Source organism: Pan paniscus, chromosome 13, assembly GCF_029289425.2.
Source record: "Pan paniscus chromosome 13, NHGRI_mPanPan1-v2.0_pri, whole genome shotgun sequence".
NCBI classification, from domain to species: Eukaryota; Metazoa; Chordata; class Mammalia; order Primates; family Hominidae; genus Pan; species Pan paniscus.
This window is the reverse complement of record NC_073262.2, coordinates 48946729-48967278: the sequence shown is the minus strand read 5'-3', so window position 1 is coordinate 48967278 and position 20550 is coordinate 48946729. Positions and strand designations below refer to the sequence as shown.

The 20550-nt window shown below is 49.0% G+C and overlaps 1 protein-coding gene across 1 annotated transcript in view; it reads left to right on the top strand.

Moving 5' to 3' along the window:
• GYPC (glycophorin C (Gerbich blood group)) overlaps positions 1-20239 on the top strand; it is a 42840-nt gene extending 22601 nt beyond the window's left edge. Inside the window, exons 2-4 of the mRNA XM_034954263.3 lie at positions 13821-13877; positions 17434-17517; positions 19517-20239. Coding sequence (XP_034810154.1) covers positions 13821-13877; positions 17434-17517; positions 19517-19713 — 338 coding nt within the window. The 3' untranslated portion in view covers positions 19714-20239. The remainder of the gene's footprint in view (positions 1-13820; positions 13878-17433; positions 17518-19516) is intronic.
• Positions 20240-20550: the final 311 nt, after the last annotated feature.

Genomic DNA, 20550 nt, shown 5'->3' with positions numbered 1-20550 from the left:
GTCCAACTTCAACCACATCAACTACAAAATCCTGAAATGAAACAAAGTCTAAGTTAGTTGACTTTTCTTTGATAAGTCTCTAGTGCATTTATCACTTTCTATGAAAGAAGCATCTAATTTAGATGGCAGTTGATTTGTGTCATGGGATTTCTTCTGACAGGAGGCAGAGTTATGTATGTGTTTATGGCTTCTTTGCCTTTAAAAGATTAATGTTGGGCAAATATAAATCACAAGACCTGGATAGGGGGCTGGGAAGATGGAGCAGGAGCTTGCCAGGGTGATGGATTGAGACGTATTTTAGAGGATTTTCATCGCTAGAAAAACACTGGGAAGATGTGGCAGAGGGGTGGTGGGGCAGGGACAGTGAAGAGAGATGGCTTTTTCTCCCTAAGCACAGAGAAAGGACAGGATGGGCACTTGAGCCAGGGCAGGTGGCTTTCTGGCTCTGTTTCAGAAGCAAAATGAAATTGAATTGGTAACTTCCTGAAGCTTCTTTCCTGCCCTGATACCCAGAAGACAGGATTGGAGGACAAAGGAGGGTTCACAGCACAGCTGGAAGTGCTCAAGGTACCCAGCTGCTCCAGGAGATAAAGCACTCCCTGCCTGCCCCAGTCACAGGAACTGGCCCCTGAAACCAGGCTGCCACACCCTATCTTCCCATAGAGCAAGTCTAGGCTTCTGTCCCCTGAGGCTGTGTGTGTGTGTCAGTGTGTGTGAATGTTTGTGTGTGCACCTGTCTGTGCATATGTGGAAGAGTGTGAGAGGAATGTGCGTGAGAGTGTGTGTGTGCATGTGTGCCTGTGTGTGCATATGTGGGAGAGTGTGTGTAAGAGTATATGTGAAGTGTGTGAGTGCATGTGAGAGTGTGTGAGTGTGTGTGAGAATGTGTGTGATAGTGTGTAAGAATGTGAGTGTGTGAGTGTGAGAGAATGAGAGTAGGAGTGTGAGTGTGTTTATTAGTGTGTTAGAGTGTGTAAGTGTGAGAATGTGAGAGAGTAGGAGTGTGTGTGTGTGTGTAGGAGTGTGACAGTGTGTGTGAGTCTGTGTGAGCACGTGTGAGTCTGAGTGTGTGTGTGTATGAGAGTGTGTGAGTCTGTGTGTGTGTGTCTGTGTGTGAGTGTGTGTATGTGAGTGTATGTGTGTGAGTGTGTGAGTGTGTATGTTCATCCTTAAATATATGAGGACAATAAGAATAGCTCCCATGTGCCGGGCAACACCCCGAGAGCCACACTCAGTGCTGCTTTGTGTGTGTTGCCTGCCATAATCCTTCGCTAGGGACGAGCACACGAGGGTCCGGGAGGGGTGCTTGGAGTTGGGACCCAGAGCACCAGGACTTACTGTCAAATCTCTCTGGCACCAAAACGCATGCTCCCTATGCCACCTATCAGGATGCACCCTTAAAGCACTTTTAAGATGCTTTTTGGAAAGAGCCATTTGTTGGTGTGCATTTGTCTTCACCACTGCCCCAAACATAGGTGTCCAATATTCAGGTGAAAATGTCCCCCATCGGCTGGGTGCAGCGGCTCACGCCTGTAATCCCAGCACTTTGGGAGGCCAAGGTGGGCGGATCACGAGGTCAGGAGATCAAGACCATCCTGGCTAACACGGTGAAACCCCTTCTCTACTAAAAATACAAAAAAATTAGCCGGCCCTGGTGGCACGCACCTGTAATCCCAGGTACTCAGGAGGCTGAGGCAGGAGAATCGCTTGAACCCAGGAGGCGGAGCTTGCAGTGAGCCGAGATGGCACCACTGCACTCCAGCCTGGGCCACAGACCGAGACTCCATCTCAAAAAAGGAAAGGAAAGGAAAGAGGAAAGAAAGAAAAGAAGAAAGAAAAAAATAAATGCCCCCCTTCTTTCCAACAGACTTTCAAATGCGAGTCTGACATAAAAGACAGATCACAGCATCACCAATAGCAATGGCTAAGATGTACAGTGTATACACTTCCCACGACCTTCACAGGCATCCTTTCCTGCGAGCCTGGTCACCACCCTCTGCTGCAGGCTCCCTCCCCATCCCACTGAGCCTGTGTGCCTCTGGCTCATACAGAGCCAGTGTGCCTCTGGCCGGCCTGAGTAGGGAGAATGCAGTGGCCTTTCCTGAACCCTTGAGTTCTCACAGAGCCCTCTCTGGCTAGGGAGGAGGAGAAGCCTTCTAGGGAATGAGGAGAAGCGGCCCCCTGCATCCTGCTCCTGCACTTTTCCTTCCTTCCAGCATCCTTCGCCACTGCATCTCCACCCTTTGTGCCCATAAACTGTGGGTCCTGTTGTCTCTGGGCCACTTTGGCCTCCCCTTCCTCAGCACATCTCCTGGGGAAGCACGGCTATCTGCCTTGGGATGTAGCCACGAACCTCCTCCTTGGAGCCAATCCTCCTGAATGTTTGAACTGAGCTTCCAGGCAGCAGAATGTTCCCTCCTGCTTCCTGCCGCCCCTGCGGTCCTGCCCACTCCCCACATGGGCTCTGCTGCTCCTGCTTGTCAAACCCGGTGGAGGAAGGAGAAAAACACTTTCCACATCCTGTTAACCAACTGATGAGCCTTCTGGAAACCCAATAACAAAGCGTACCTAACTAAATCATCATTATTTACACATGCAGCCCAATCAAGGACATTTAGTCATGTAATTAAGTACCTAATTATGCTGAAAATGCAATTATATGATTTTTTAAATGAATTAAGTCTTCCAGAGAAGTGGTAAAGATTAGCACGCAGCATCTGTCTAGGGAGCAGGTACCTCGAAGGGCACCCAAATGTGACTCCAAACTGCACAGGGGCCAAATGGTCTGAACCCAGATCACATGTGTGAGCACACACGGGCCCACACAGGCTCACACGCAGAGGATGCCAGCTTCACCTCTGTGTCTCCAGGACTCTACAAAGGTCTGGTGCACACCAGGAACTTGATAAATGACAGTCATTAATGTCATTGGAAGCATAGTATACATCTATGGAGTGACTATTGAGCGACTTAGAGAATCTTAGAAAGGTTATTTATCCAGCATCTGAGAGGCAGGTGTGTAGAGAAAGAAAAAAAAAATGAGAGAAGGATCAGCCAGGATATGTCAGAGGATATTTTAAGCAACATCACTCATTCATTCAGATGCTAAAGCAAAAAAACACAGTCAGTGTCTTCTAGGAGCTCAAAAATTAGTGCAGAGTTGGCTGGGCCTGGTGGCTGACACCTGTAATACAAGTGCTTTGGGAGGCCGAGGCGGGTGGATCACCTGAGGTCGGGTGTTTGAGACCAGCCTGACCAACAAGGAGAAACCCCGTCTCTAAAAACACAAAATTTGCCAGGTGTGGTGGTGCATACCTGTAATCTCAACTACTCCGGAGGCTGAGGCAGGAGAATCGCTTCAATCCAGGAGGCGGAGGTTGCAGTGAGCCAAGATCGTGCCACTGCCCTCCAGCCTGGGCAACAAGAGTGAAAAATCCATCTAAAAAAAAATTAATGCAGAGACAGAAAAAGCATCTTAATGGTGATATGAACAGGTTGTTCAGCAAACTACAACTTGTGGGCTAAATGCAACCTGTGGCCTGTTTTTGTACAGTCAGGTAAGCTAACAATGATTTTTACCTCTTTACGGTGTTTCCTCACTTCCATCCCATGCAACTCAGGTTCTGAGGCCATAGTATTAATCACTCACTGTACATGCACAACTCCAGTGGGGGGTCCAGAGTGATCATTGCATCCAGGAGCCAAATCTCATATTTCTTTATAAATATTGAAACAAAACTGTGGAGCCAAATTGTTAATGAGAGAAAGATTCATTATATCTTGGAAAAGGAAGCCAATGATGTGAATAAGGATGAAGAGGTTGAAGATGGTCACAGGAATTGTCAGAGGAGGAGATGGAGAAAGATGAGGCCAAGAGGGGAAACTGAGTCTACACACTTCAGTGTAGGGTTTCCCTCCATGAGCCCAAAATCCAAGGGACAACCCGGAGCCTCCCCTCAAATAATCCTGGCAGCGGACTCTCAATGAGCGTAGGAAGTGAGAGGAACCTTTCCAGTGTCTCTAGGAAACCGTTCACACTGGAGACCCCTGAGAGGACAGCTGAGTAACACACCAATAACAAACTCAGGGAGCTCGAGAAGCAAAGTTTGTGGCCAGCGGCCCTGTGATTCCAAATGCCCAACCTCTGACCTGCTCCCTGAGAGGTCAGAACTTCCCTTCATTTCCACCTGCAGAAGCAAGGGACTGGGGGTGAACCATGGACTGAAGCCACAGTGCAGATTTCTCAGTGTGCAATTGCAGCCCAGGGAAAGGGTGAAAGGAGCTGTGGTCACTGAATGCACTGTCTCTTTTCCACAACATGCATGTCTTTCTTGAAAATGAAAATGACTACTTGGAGCATCTCCTAACCAGGTTAGGCAAAGGATGTGTGGACACAAAACTCAGAGGGCCATTCAGAGAGGGTGGTCATGGTCCTACTATCCAACAACAGCCTGACGTCAGCTCACGGGAGACACCGCCAAGCAGGTGCAGGCACCCAGTGGGAACCTGGAGCAAGGCGGGCAGGTCAGGGCGGCGGGAAAGGACCTTAACAGACCTTCTAGTCGGCGACTTTGAGGATTCTTCAAGACAATAGCCAGTTCTGAAGATTCATCCCCATTTCTTCACTGTAAAAGTAACACGTTTTTTGTAGGTGACTTGGAAAATACAGACAGCCATATATTAGAAGTAAACAAAACCACTCCTAACCCGTCTACTTCTTAAAAGCCGGTACTTAACATTTGAAGCGTATTTCTTTTCATTCCTTTGTTTTAAGATTTTTGTGGAATATTTTTCATCATTTCTATTTAGAGGGTCCTGTTTTCTTCACTTAACATCATACCCTAAGCATTTCCTCCTGTTGCTAAGTTCACGTGCACCCCTTCCCTAACTGCATAATACTGGGTCATATGGGGGTATCATAATTTACATAACCAATGCCCAAATATGGAACATTTAGATTGCTCTCTCTCTTTAATTTTTCATTTTAGACTGCATTACCATCTACTTTCCCGAGCACGGACTTTTGTTCCTGTTCCAGATTGTTTCTCTAGGATCAATTCCTAGAAGTGGATTGCTTGATTCTCAGGGTGATACATATGCCAAATAGTATACCAGAGTATTGAAGGTACTTGTTTCTAGGAATCCCACTTTGACATATTGACGATGAGAATAATTAATATTCAAATAGCCTGACCTATGTCAGGCACTGTGTACCACAAACTAGCTTACAACGGGGCTACACTGTTGTGCCACCGGGTTTTACATGTGAAGAAACCATGGTTTGCAGTGAGCCGAGATTGCGCCGTTGCACTCCAGCCTGGGCAACAGAGCAAAAACTTCATCCAAAAAAAAAAAGAAAGAAAGAAAAGAAAAGAAAAGAAAGAAAGAAAAGCTACATAGCATTCCTCAAAATGGTCTGGCCATGAGTATCGTCACTGAGGGGCCACTCCCTCACCTGTCTGCGCCATGCCTGGCAAGTGTGCTGACTTCACAGCAGGGCGGCCAGATGCCTGGCCCTGAGCCTGGCAGATGCATGACCCCAGGAGCATGGTGCGCAGGATTGCACACCCTCACTTTCCTCAGGGAGGTGTCTGGGTGGAGCTGGGACTGGAAATAGGTGTGTCCAGGGTGTTCTGCGCTCCAGCCACCTCTGGTGGAGCTTGGAGCTGGTAAGTCAAGCAGATGCTGATTGGGATACACGGGCCTTCCTGGCTCCTCAGAACATCTGCACACAGCCATTTTCTTTGCCATTTTGGTACCCCAAACACCTATTTTTGGAGAAGCATTTCCCTGCTGCCTCACTGGAGCTCAGCTATCCTTAAATCAATCAGCAGTGGTCTGGTAGGTGGATCAGCTGGGAACACGTGCTTAATTTCCCAACAACAAGACCAAGGAGACTGCAGTCTCAGGAGCTATGGAGCAGAAGGGTGTGTGCATGGACCAGACCCTGGCACAAAGGCCCCAAATCCCCGAACCCAGCACCAGGCATGGGGGTAGACAGGGGACACGCAGAAGGAATAGATTCTCCGAGTCCTCCACTGTGCCCGGTCCTCATCTCTGTCAGCGTGGGGTTCTTGAAAGCCTGGTTGCCGCTCACTCTCAGATGGCATCTCCCGCTTCTCCCCTCAGCTTCAGTTCCCTCTTAAGGACTCTGTTCTCCTTCCACTTCCGCTGTGAAGATCCCTCAGTGTGATGAAGACGCAGGGGCAAGTCAGAGGTTACACAGTGGGGGCTGCCCTGCTAGTGTGCTGAAGCCATGCCAACTGTTCAGGGCAGCTTTCTGCTTCCAGGAAGAACACATTGACCTGGCTCCTTTCAGCAGTCTGGGCGTTGTCTTAAGCCTGAGCTTCTTCAGTTGCCTGCTGACCCCAGACACCCCCTCCAGTCCCTACCCATCTCCAGCAGCCAGATGCTGACCAAGCCCCAGGAGCTTCCCAGATATAAGAGCCACTAGAATCGCCTCCTCCCCACTCTTCCTGCCTCTTTCAAATTTGATTTCCCTAGAAATCTTCTGGCAGGGTGTGTCTGCTGGGGGTCAGGCTGGGGGAATTGTGGTTCTGCTTTCCTTCAGTCTATGCCATGAGTAAAGAAGGATATTTGTGAACAGGTGAGATGGCTCATGCCTGTAATCCCAACACTTTGGGAGGCCAAGGCAGGCGGATCATGTGAAGTCAGGAGTTCGAGACCAGCCTGGCCAACATGGCGAAAAACCCATCTCTACTGAAAATACAAAAATTAGCCAGACATGGTGGCAAGTGCCTGTAATCCCAGCTACTCGGGAGGCTGAGGCAGGGAGAATCACTTGAACCTGGGGGGCAGAGGTTGCAGTGAGTCTAGATCGTGCCATTGCACTCCAGCCTGGGCAACAGAGCGAGACTCTGTCTCAAAAAAAAAGGATATTTGCTGCTTTCCTGATAAACTACAAACGCTGCACCATCCACAGCTGACAAAGTCATCTCCCCAGTGGTGGACAAGGGCAACTCCACCTTGCTCAGCCAGCTTTTATCCCCAGATTCTTCCTCCTTCAGAGTACCTTGCTGATTTCTGCTGCTGTCAGCATCCCGGACTTTGGAGATGATGGTTCCACTTTTTCATACTCTCGCCTCACAAGGGAGAAAAAGCACTCTTTCCTTTTACTTAGATGTCGTAGCTCAACCGAGGCAGATTGGTTATGGTGTTGAAGTAAGGTTCTGTTTAAATTTTTTTTCTAAGGCTCAGGGCGAGTAACAGGGAAATCTATACAGAGGAAACCCTGGAACCAGACATTTCAAGTTCTAAGTCACGGCAGCCTCACTTTCTTTCCAGTTCCCCTCCTGGGAGTACATCCCAAAAGCAAGTGACTAGGTATGAAAAGTTATCCAGCAAGACTCCAAGATGTACATAAGGAAGAGATGTCCTTTCCTGACTCTGCCTTCTGAGTGTTGAGCCTCTGCTTCATCCCAATTTACTGACATAGGAATGACTGTCTTCTCCAGGGCAGAGAGGCCACATCTCCTCCCCCACCACCTTTGCAGGCCTCTACACTTCCATCCAGATGGTGCAGTGCAGCCTGCGTGGGTCCAATTCTGTCATCGATGTGGTGTTTTGATACCGTAGCAGCAGATAAGACCAGATAAGGGTTAGGAGGAAGAAAGCACTGCTGATCATCTTATAGAGTGTCAAAGCAGTACAGCTAAATTGCACAGCACCTTGGCAGCCCTGGGGATTGTTGGGGGACTGTTGTAAGGTCACCCATACAGACCTTCAGGGCAATCCTTTTGACCTTGAGTCTTTCAGACACGTTCTGAACAGGCTGGTCAAGTTCACATCAACCTCACCTGTGTATTCCATCTGCAAGACCAGACGAATGCACATGTGCTTTCTGCACAGATAGGAAGAGTGGCCATGCCTGAGAATGACGGCAGATTGAAGACCTCATAGCATACATCCAGCAGGTCCCTGGAGCCCATGGTGATCAGGCATCCAGGGAAGCTCTCCACCCAACCCAGAGGCTTACTGACCACTCTATCATCATGGCCTTCCCTTCATGTATCCCTCCCACCACCATGCCCACTACCACACTGGCATTGCCCACCCACTATCTCAGAAGGACAGACTTGGGGCCACCTCTTCAGGAAGCCTTTCCTGAGGACACTGGAGATCTATGGATTCCAACAGAGAGCAACCTTTTCCCAACTTACCCACATGCATTTGTCCTTGTTGGTTACACAGCGTGCTCCTGATGGCAGGGACTTGGCCTTAACGGTGGAGCATATGGCTGGAGCGTAGAAGGTGCTACAAAAGGTTTGCTGAAGGAAAGAATGAACCAGCACAATTATGAGCATCCCCATTGCCATAGAATCCTAGAGTCCTGGGGCTCAGTCTCACAGTTGTGTCTCCACAAGTCTCCCTAGCACCTCGTCAATGCTCATTTTGACGCTTCATCACATAGAGACTGTGGGCAGTCTGACTTTTGCACCTCCCCAGCCAAGTCATATGCTTCCAGGGGACGCGCACCATATTCTCCTCTCCCCTGTAACTCTGTGGCTGAATAAATGCTAACTGCTTAGCCAACACTGGCGGGCTTCTAGGAGAAATGGATGCGTGGGTAATAAGCTATTCATTTATTTCTTAGGGGCACTTTATTCTGAGACCCTACAGCCTGTACACTGCATCTTTTCCGGAAGCAATGATAGCCAGCCATCAAGGGCAAGTAAATGCATTTGACCTTTCCTACCAAAAAGAAAAGTTAGTTAATGTACTTCAACTCTCATCTGATTTCTGCTTCACTTGTGCAAGGATGCTCAGGAATCTAGAGCAGGAAGAAAGACCACAGTGCTAGCTGAGAAGCACTTTCCATGTCCCCAAATGTTACTGTTCCTTCCCCCATTGCTGTCTGGCTCTTGAACCCCAAATCAGACTTGCACAAAGCCTTTCTGCTTCAGAGTGCTTGTTAAATTGACTTTTCTTTCTTTCTTTTTTTTTTTTGAGAGGGATTCTCACTCTGTCACCCAGGTTGGAGTGCAATGATGCAATCTCAGCTCACAACCTCCACCTCCCAGGTTCAAGTGATTCTCCTGCCTTAGCCTCCTGAGTAGCTGGGATTACAGGCACCCGCCAGCATGCCCAACTAATTTTTGTATTTTTAGTAGAGATGGAATTTCACCATGTTGGTCAGGCTGGTCTTGAACTCCTGACCTCAGGTGTTCCACCCACCTCAGCCTCCCAAAGTTGGGATTACAGGCATGAGCCACTGCACCCGGCCTGGTAAATTGACTTTTCTAACCAGGCTTGTAGGTTCCTCGCAATTGAACACTCCAGGTAACTGCCACAGCACCTGGCCAACTGTCAAGCAGTCAACGTTGCTGTTGCTGCTGCATCACTGTCATCAACAAGGTTTGTCATTGCAGGAAGTCTCCAAGGACCCCCATGAAACACCTGCATTTCCTGTCATGATTTTGAGGCTGAAATCATCTTCCTCCTCCCAGAACACCTAGGTGTTCTAGTCTGAAGCCATCCTCATTCTCAACTCCCCTCCTTCGAGCCCTCACCCTGTGCCTGAATTCTTCCTTCTTTGCTGGGACAGATGGACAGGAGGAAGACAGGAAGTGGGGAACCCCTTCAACAACTCCTATGGCAGAGGGGAGCCATAGGAGATGGGCCGGGAAATGTAAAGACCAGCCCATGCAGGAAAAAAAGAGAACTTTTTAGCAGAGTGTCATCTGAAAATGCAAGAGAAGAGAGGCTCTTGGTGGCAACAGAGGAGTGTGACTTCCATCCTCAGGGCTAGCACCTGACCCCTGCTCTCCGTCCACATCTGAAAAATACCACTGGCCCTGAGAATCCATTGCAACTGAGGTTCTGCACCCCAACAGCTGCACTCAAGCTGCCAACTGAAGCAGAGAGCACTGCCCGCACTGCAGGGTTGTGCCTGTGTGCCCCGCTGCCTCCAGGGGTGGCTGCCTTCTGCCAGGGAATGGACAGCTGACATCCTGAGGACATAGAGAGTTAGTAGGAATGACTGTAGCCAATGGCAAATCCCATGGATGAAAAGCCACTCCCAACTCCACAAAGATGAGCATAGTGAAGGCTGCAGTTTAGTTGGTTCGTGGTTCCCCAGAAGGCTTTCAAACATTCAGCAGTTGTCATTCAGTGCCAGGCACCCAGTCTAATGCTGAGTATAGAGTTGTGAGCAAGACAAGCCTGAACGTGTGGAGCTTCCTGTCTGGTGGGGTGTTGCAGGGGGCCGGGGGGACCTTGCAACCTGGATGAGGGCTGGGAAGAAAAAAAGTAGGATGCTTGGGTCTTTCCAAAAAATAGGTCCTCTCATGTCTGTCCAATTGTTGTGCTGGGTAATTGTCTATTTCTGATACCAGACCCAAGCTTGGCTGTAATCAACACCTTATTCTGCCATGAACCCACCCCCAAGGCTGCCCGCAGATCACCCCCATCCTAGTTGCTGAGCTCAGCATGATCCTAATCTCAACCTCAGAAGTATCCCTCAGCTCCAGCAAGGGGCAGGCTTTCATTCCAGGCCCCTTAAGCTGGATGCAGACCAACCACCTAATTTCTGGGCAGGATCTGAGCTCACTCAGCCAGTCTTCTCCAAAGACCTGATATCACTGCTGCTAGCTGAATGGGTACAGGGTAAGGGAGTGCACCAAAGGGGGGCTCTCACCCTTCCATCTCCAGAGGCTTCCGGAGCCTTGGAGCCATGGATGGCAAGCAGACACTGGGGAGAAAGCTGAGAAGTGGGGAGAGCTGCCTTAGATGCTGAGCTCTCTGCCTGGAATGCTTATAGGCTTTGTGCAGCAAACTCCTATTTGCCCTTAAAGGACCAATCCTGATGTCACCGCTTCTGGAAGCCCTCTTTACACCAGCACTTCCCAGCCTACAGCATGAATCAGAATCTACTATAGTAATTACTGGGTCCCAGTCCTAGTGTTTTTCTTCAGTAGGTCTGGGCTGGGGCCTGAGAATTTCTATTTCTAACAGGCTCCCAGAGGATGCTGTGTACCCAGAGACTATGCTTTGAGAATTGCTGTCTCACAGCATCCGCACCTTCCCAGACAGCCTTGAGCTTCCTCTCTATGCTGATTCTGATCTATTAATATAGGGCAGCTCTGGTTGGGCTGAAATGTCACTCCCCTGGAGTCTGTCACATTGTGAAACATGTGTAAATTCAGCTCCACACACTTGGTGGGGTGGGGGGCATGGAGAGAGTAGTTCCAGCTGAGGGACCTTTCCTGCCCACCACGCTCCTCAGGGGGCATGAGCTTGGAGGGCGCCCACATTGGGAGGCCCAGCAGGCAATCCCAATGGTCTCCCAATGAGGCCCCGAAGCTCTCAGGTCCTACCTCCCCTCCCAGCCTGGCTGCCCTGCTGGAAGTGTGTATAGTCTCCCAGTATACAGATTTGGGTACAAGGTCCCTAACCAGAAGCCAAGAAATGCACCCCAAGTTGTTCAAGCCAAATATCTCATCTGGAAACCAGCTTACCAAGGCTCTACACTTCGCAGTGCCCTGTAGGGCTAAACACATTGACTCAAGGCTGCCAGGGCTTCAAATGATTGACTTCTGACTCTCAAGGTACAAGCCGGGGAAAATAACACTTTTCTGGGACGCAGCTGCCAAATCTGGAAAATGGGGCTAATAATAACTCCTATCAAATGGAAATGTTGCAAGGTCTGAGTTAAAATACATTAAATGTGGAGAGCAGCACCTGGCATTTAGTATGAAATTATTACCTGTTTTAAAGGAAGGGAAAATAACAGTCTCTTCTAACCCTGATTGTGTTGGACAAACTATCATAAGAAATGCTGGTCTTCACCTGGAAAATTTCAAAGGGCAGTTCTGGGTATTTGAGCTTCTATAACCATCCATGCCTACTTAAGCAAGGTGTTATTCTTTCTTTCTGAACTTTGAGGTGCATAGTGGTTAGAAAAGTCTAGAACTCCACCACTAAATCCATTCATTTATATATGCATGCATTTACTCATGCATTCAGTGAATATTTATTGAGTACCTACTATGTGCTAGATACTAAATAGGAGGCTGCACTTGTTCACTGTATAATAAAGTCTAGCACCCACTTGAACTTGCTATGGCTCCTGCTTCAGGTCTTGCTACTGAGAAGCACCGTGAATGCTGGATCCTATACCCTGCCTGGTTCCTGGCTCCCAAGGTCCTGACTCCTGACCCAGTGTTCACTGGGTCCCTTGGCTGCCTCAGTGCCTTGTGTTATCTTCTTCCCCACCTCCAAGCTCCTTGGTGGCCCCAGACACCCCTAGCTTGGCCCACCTGCATCCTGCTGTGGACTCCTAGCTGGGAGTCTGTTTTCCCCTCACCCACTATGACTCCTGACTCCAGCAGGCAGTTACTTATAAGAAAGAGGCATCTGGCAGCTGCACTGGGGAGAATGACCTCATAGCACTATAATTAAAGTGATGATCTGAGTGGAAATGACTATTATGAAGCATCCTTCTCTGTTTTATTATGCAGAGCCATTGTATTGGGAACATGGGATTTCCTATGTTAACACTGATATTTCTGTGATCCAATAAATTCTTCTTCACAATCATCTCCCAGAGGAGAGAAGACATTCTGTGCAGCAGCTCTAGGAAACATCCCAGTCCCCAATGTCCTAGACATCCCACCCTCTTTGGCCAGGCCATTAAGCTGTGAAAAAACACACTCAGTAACTTGGAGAGTGTCATAGAGTGGTCCTTCCCACAGCAGAGTCAATGTAAAGACCTATGGGAGGGCTTCAGGAATGACTCCTCAGACAGGAGCCCTGGGAAGGGCTTCTCCAAGAGAGAAAGTGCGCTCCAGAGGCAAGAGCACTGGCCAAGTCCTGACCTGATATCGGATGAGCTGTGTGATCACGGGCACATCACGTCTCTGAGCCTTGGTGTTCTTCCTGTGAGATGGGCCAATAACACCAGGCACCTCATAGGATGGATGTGAAGACTGCATGATAGAGTAGATAGAAGGCAGTTAAAGCAACACCTGGTGCTATGGTTTGGATGTGGTTTGACCCTGCAAAAGCTCATGTTGAAATTTGATTCCCAAGGTGGCAGTGATGGGAGGTGGGACCTAGTGGGAGATATTTGAGTCACAGGGGCAGATCCCTCCTGCATACATTAATACCCCCTTGAGGGAGGGAGGGAGTTCTAGCTGTCGTGAGACTGGATTAGTCACTGGAGAGCAGGTTGTTATAAAAGCAAATTCAGCTTTCTAAACTCTCTTGCTTTCTACATCACCTTGTGGTCTCTTTGCAAATGTCTGCTCCCCTTCTGCTTTTTGCCATGAGTGGGAGCAGTATGAGGCCCTCACCAGATGCAGCTGCCCAATTTGGACTTCCCAGCCACTAGAACTGTGAGCCAAATAAACCTCTCTTCTTTATAAATTACCCAAGTATTCAGCTATAGCAACACAAAATGGACTGAGACACCTGGTGTGAGCATCAGACACTCCACAAACATTCTTTCTTAAACACAACAAGAGTCCCTGCCTTCATACACAGCACAGATATCTGTTGAGCATCTACCACGTGCAGGCACCACTCTCAGTGGAGGCATACTGCAGAGAACTTAAATGGGCCTGGAGTGACCTGGTGGTTCAGGTTCAAACAGTTCCATCCCAGTCAGTGACCAAGCAGAACCTGGTTCCTGGTCTGTGCACCCCTGCTAGGAGTTGGTGGGTGCATCACACTGTCTCTGTCCACTTGGACCCATTCTCAGAGCTGCTTACACCTGAGCAAAGGATGCAGCTTGGGCCAAGGTGCTGCTAGGCATGGAGAGTCTTCCTCTCTGACCTCAGATTCTTGTCCTCTGTTCACAGAGCCTGATCCAGGGATGGCCTCCGCCTCCTCCACAATGCATACTACCACCATTGCAGGTGAGTTCTCATCACAGAGCCCCACCATAATGGAAACTGCCATGACTTCAGATGAGCTCTCATCACAGAGCCCTTTAAGCAGCCAGGGTTGGGGGACTTGGTGAAAACATCCAGGGGAGAACTGACCTAAGGACTTGGACAGGGGTGGCTGTGGCCATTTTTTCTCTCCCTCAGAGGTGGTTTTGAATGTGGAATGGAGGAGTCTACCCCTGGGTAAATAAATATACATACATATGTCATACATATCTACATATTTATTGGCCTTTCTCAGGGCTGTTGACTCACAGGAACTCAGGAGCTGGAGAGGCAGCAGTTTTGGCGGGGGAGGTTGAGGGTGGAGGTGAGATGAGGGTAGACTGATCAGGCTACTTAGACTTCTCCACCGTCTCCCTCATCCCACATTATTTTCTGCCCTGGGTCCATGACCCTCAACACTCCGTCCTCAAGGAAACTTGAGCCTGCCTTTGCCTTGCTTTGAACCCTGGGCAAGGGGCTCGCCATGGGTCATGGCTGTGACTGCAAACTCTGTTTGAAGAACAACCAAGTTTGGGAGGTGCTGTATGCTCTGCGACCTTCTTTGAGATCCACACTTCTCAGCAGCTTATTAATAACTCAGGAAACATCTACAATTTGAAAAGAAAGAAAAAGCATCAGCAGCAAGCAATCAAAGACACCTGTTGGACTCTGTGTAACCTGGCATTCTCCAACTCATTGCACCACTGAGCGTTTTTTCTTCTTAGATGGTATTATTAACATTATGCAGATACAAGTGTTCCCCTGAAGGCAGTAGGAAGTTTAAGAAATTGTTCTATAAAGGTGGGACTTGGGAGCAATTTCAGACTTTCCATATTCTTCAGCAGTCCCTCCCCAAGGCCTCCAAATAAACCTGCATTCTAAGAAAAGACAGAGGCTTGTTCTGCAGCTTCAAAGTAAATGCCCAAACTCAAAACACCCCCACCCCATGAGACTGCTGCCCCCTCACTTTCAAGTTCCTGAGTGATGTGACCCCTTCTCAGCAGCCTTACACTGTACTTCCCCACCCCTCTGGAGTCCCAGCAGAAGTGAGGGGTGACTGCCCCTCGCACAGCCACCAACTTAGCATCCTCTGCGTTACCCTCTCCCACTTCAGTCCTTTGTGTGGCCAAGTTAACTGCTCCTCCTGCAGATTTCCGCAGTCCTCAATCCCCAGGAGGGAATTGGGAGCAGGGTAGGGTGAGGAGCAGCCATCGGGCCATTGAAAAACACAAACCACACAACCTGCCCCAAGCACAGTTAATAACCTCATCTTTTTACCCCCTGTATAGTGTATATACAGCAACCAGCTCTGCCCTGTTTTCTGGGACTTTCCTGGTTTTAGAATGAATAATCTCCAAGCAACGTTCTTGCAACTGTTGCAAGGACCATATTAAAATGCATTAAATGTTGAGACCTGCACCTGGCACCTAGTAAGCGATTGTTAGTTGTTTTAAAGGAAGAGGAAATAACAGTCTCTTCTAACCATGATTGTGTTGGACAACCTGTCATAAGAAATGTTGTCTTCACCTGGAAAATTTCGGAGGGCAGTTCTGGGTATTTGAGCTTCTATAACCATCCATGCCTACTTAAGCAAGGTGTTATTCTTTCTTTCCGAACTTTGAGGTGCTTGGTGATTGGAAAAGTCTAGAACCCCACCACTAAATCCATTCATTTATATATGCATGCATTTACTCATGCATTCGGTGAATATTTATTGAGTACCTACTATGTGCTAGATACTAAACTGGAGGCTGCACTTGTTCACACTGTATAATAAAGTCCAGCACCCACTTGAACTTGCTATGGCTCCTGCTTCAGGTCTTACTACTGAGAAGCACCATGAATGCTGGATCCTATACCCTGCCTGGTTCCTGGCTCCCAAGGTCCTGACTCCTGACCCAGTGTTCACTGGGTCCCTTGGCGGCCTCAATGCCTTGTGTTATCTTCTTCCCCACCTCCAAGCTCCTTGGTGGCCCCAGACACCCCTAGCTTGGCCCATCTGCGTCCTGCTGTGGACCCCTAGCTGGGAGTCTGTTTTCCCCTCACCCACTATGACTCCTGACTCCAGCAGGCAGTTACTTATAAGAAAGAGGCATCTGGCAGCTGCACTGGGGAGAATGACCTCATAGCACTATAATTAAAGTGATTATCTGAGTGGAAATGACTATTATGAAGCATCCTTCTCTGTTTTATTATGCAGAGCCATTGTAATGGGAACATGGGATTTCCTATGTTAACACTGATATTTCTGTGATCCAATAAATCCTTCTTCACAATCATCTCCCAGAGGAGAGAAGGCATTCTGTGCAGCAGCTCTAGGAAACATCCCGGTCCCCAGTGTCCTAGACATCCTACCCTCTCTGGCCAGGCCATTAAGCTGTGAAAAAACACACTCAGTAACTTGGAGAGTGTCATAGAGTGGTCCTTCCCACAGCAGATTCAATGTAAAGACCTATGGGAGGGCTTCAGGAATGACTCCTCAGACAGGAGCCCTGAGAAGGGCTTCTCCAAGAGAGAAAGTACATTCCAGAGGCAAGAGCACTGGCCAAGTCCTGACCTGATATCGGATGAGCTGTGTGATCACGGGCACATCACGTCTCTGAGCCCTGGTGTTCTTCCTGTGAGACGGGCCAATAACACCAGGCACCTCATAGGATGGATGTGAAGACTGCATGATAGAGTAGATAGAAGGCAGTTAAAGCAACACCTGGTGCTATGGTTTGGATGTGGTTTGACCCTGCAAAAGCTCATGTTGAAATTTGATTCCCAAGGTGGCAGTGATGGGAGGTGGGACCTAGTGGGAGATATTTGAGTCACAGGGGCAGATCCCTCCTGCATACATTAATACCCCCTTGAGGGAGGGAGGGAGTTCTAGCTGTCGTGAGACTGGATTAGTCACTGGAGAGCAGGTTGTTATAAAAGCAAATTCAGCTTTCTAAACTCTCTTGCTTTCTACATCACCTTGTGGTCTCTTTGCGAATGTCTGCTCCCCTTCTGCTTTTTGCCATGAGTGGGAGCAGTATGAGGCCCTCACCAGATGCAGCTGCCCAATTTGGACTTCCCAGCCACTAGAACTGTGAGCTAAATAAACCTCTCTTCTTTATAAATTACACAGGTATTCAGCTATAGCAACACAAATTGGACTGAGATAGCTGGTGTGAGCATCAGACACTCCACAAACATTCTTTCTTAAACACAACAAGAGTACCTGCCTTCATACATACCACAGACATCTGTTGATCATCTTCCAGGTGTAGGCAGCACCCTCAGTGGAGGCATATGGCAGAGAACTCAAATGGGCCTGGAGCGACCTGGTGGTTCAGGTTCAAACAGTTCCATCCCAGTCAGTGACCAAGCAGAACCTGGTTCCTGGTCTGTGCACCCCTGCTAGGAGTTGGTGGGTGCACCACACTGTCTCTGTCCACTTGGACCCATTCTCAGAGCTGCTTACACCTGAGCAAAGGATGCAGCTTGGGCCAAGGTGCTGCTAGGCATGGAGAGTCTTCCTCTCTGACCTCAGATTCTTGTCCTCTGTTCACAGAGCCTGATCCAGGGATGGCTGGAGGGGTGGATGGCTTGATGGAGGCCTCCACCCCTACCATAATGGACATTGTCATCATTGCAGGTGAGCTCTCATTACAGAGCCCTTTAAGCAGCCAGGGTGGGGGGCCTTGGTGAAAACATCCAGGGGAGAACTGACCTAAGGACTTGGGCAGTGGTGGCTGTAGCAATTTTTTCTCTCCCTCAGAGGTGGTTTTGAATGTGGAATGGAGGAGTCTAGCCCTGGGTAAATATATATATACACACATACATCGTACATATCTATGTATGTATTTATTGGCCTTTCTCAGGGCTGTTGACTCACAGGAACTCAGGGGCTGGAGAGGCAGCAGCTTTGGTGAAGGAGGTTGAGGGTGGAGGTGGGATGAGGGCAGACTGATCAGGCTACTTAGACTTCTCCACCATCTCCCTCATCTCACATTATTGTCTTCCCTGGGTCCATGACCCCCAACCCTCCATCCTCAAGGAAACTTGAGCCTGCCTTTGCCTTGCTTTGAACCCTGGGCAAGGGGCTCCCCATGGGTCATGGCTGTGACTGCAAACTGTGTTTGAAGAACAACCAAGTTTGGGAGGTGCTGTATGCTCTGCGACCTTCTTTGAGATCCACACTTCTCAGCAGCTTATTAATAACTCAGGAAACATCTACAATTTGAAAAGAAAGAAAAAGCATCAGCAGCAAGCAATCAAAGACACCTGTTGGACTCTGTGTAATCGGGCATTCTCCAACTCATTGCACCACTGAGCGTTTTTTCTTCTTAGATGGTATTATTAACATTTTGCAGATACAAGTGTACCCCTGAAGGTAGTAGGAAGTTTAGGAAATTGTTCTGTAAAGGTGGGACTTGGGAGCAGTTTCAGACTTTCCATATTCTTCAGCAGTCCCTCCCCAAGGCCTCCAAATAAGCCTGCATTCTAAGAAAAGACAGAGGCTTGTTATGCAGCTTCAAAGTAAATGCCCAAACTCAAAACACCCCCACCCCATGAGACTGCTGCCCCCTCACTTTCAAGGTCCTGATTGATCTGACCCCTCCTGAGCAGCTTCACACTGTACTTCCCCACCCCTCTGGAGTCCCAGCAGAAGTGAGGGGTGACTACCCCTCGCACAGCCACCACCTTGGCATCCTCTGCGTTACCCTCTCCCACTTCAGTCCTTTGTGTGGCCAAGTCCTGCTCCTCCAGCAGATTCGCCCAGTCCTCAGTCCCCCGGAGGGAATGGGAGCAGGGTAGGGTGAGGAGCAGCCATCGGGCCATTGAAAAACACAAACCACACAACCTGCCCCAAGCACAGTTAATAGCCTCATCTTTTTTCCCCCTCTATAGTGTACATAGAGCAACCAGCTCTGCCCTGTTTTCTGGGACTTTCCTAGTTTTAGAATGGAAAATCTCCAAACAACGTTCAGTCCTGGGGTATGATTCTAACCTGTCTGCAGAGTGGTTAGAGTGGTTAGTAGCAGAACTGTGAGGAAGAAAATGAAAAGGGAGGGAAGGAAGGAGAGGAGAGAAGGGGAAAGGAGGATTATTTTAGGAAGGCACAGGTTACAGTGCCACCACACAACAGGTTGGTGAAGCATGGGGAAGGAATGAACTGGCCTGTTTGGTGTTGGTACAGTTGTCTCCAGTGTACACGGTTCAACTTATGAGTTCTTGAGTTTGGAATGGCGTGAATGCAAAAGAATTCAGTAGAAACGGTACTTTGAATTTTGAACTTTGACCATTTCCCAGGCTGGCAATATATAGTATGATACACTATATTATAAAATAGTCTCTGGGTCAGATGATTTTGCACAACTTTAGGTTAATGTAAGTGTTCTGAGCCTGCTTAAGGTAGGCTAGGCCAAGCTTTGATGCTCAGTAGGTTTGGAGTATTAAATGCATTTTTCATTTACAGTATTTTTAACTTATTATGGGCTTACAGGAACCTGGCTCCCATCATAAATCAAGGAGCATCTGTTTCGGTTGTGGCATTGTATCTGTCCTCACACAACCCCTGTGAGTCTTGACCCCCATCCCAGGCCCCAGAGCTCCTGCCTCAGACTGACCCTTGCACCTCTTCCCACCTGCAGGCGTGATTGCTGCTGTGGCCATCGTCCTAATCTCCCTCCTCTTCGTCATGCTGCGCTACATGTACCGGCACAAGGGCACGTACCACACCAATGAGGCCAAGGGCACGGAGTTTGCTGAGAGTGCAGATGCAGCCCTGCAGGGCGACCCTGCCCTCCAAGATGCTGGTGATAGCAGCAGAAAGGAGTACTTTATTTGAGGGACAACAGATTTCACTTCCCTGAATGCCTCCCCCATCTCCATCAGGAAAAATACACCCCATCGACCAGCACCCCTGCTGATACCACCAGACAGAGAGAGAGAGCACTTGATTCTTCCCAAGATAGGCACCTGGAAACACTAGGTGCCTGCCCAGGGAGGAACGAAGGAGGACTCGCGCTACAAGAGGCCACTCCCAGGGACCCAGGGAGGTGATGGCCACCCCAGAGGCCACCTTTTGCTCCACGGAGGTGGGAGAAAATCTGGGCACATGGGGCCCCCTGGGCAGTGCAGGACAACATCAGCTCACTGGAAGGAAAGTCCTTGTTGAGAGTGAGGGGGTGCCGGGGTACCCGGGGGCTGGGGAAGCAAGGAAATAAGTCATCTGTATGCTGACTGGGGATAATGGCATCAAATGTCAGTCCTTGACATTTGGGGGGAACAGCAGGTGCCAGAGCTAAAAGGTACCTTTGTCTCCCATTGATCCAGCTCAGAACGATTGGAAATAAATTTGAAATGTAACCGAGCATTCAGAGTCCAACAGTATTACTGTAGTTATCTGGGGAAAGATAAACGCCACCCAGGGCTTGCTTTTCACCTGTGCAATATTATATTCTCTGACGGGGCCAGGACAGTTCATTTCTGGCTCCCGTGGGGGCCAGTTCCCAGAGAGCACAGCCAGTACAGGCGGCTCCCAAGCCTGCCAAGGGAGGAAGGACAAGTGACCAGCTTTCCTTTCCCTACAGGGGCACCAGCTGCATGAAACAAAAGGCAGGGTGAAATGTCCCTCTAGAAATAGCCTTTCCCAGTGGCCAGGGCACTAGCTGAAGTGTTGATT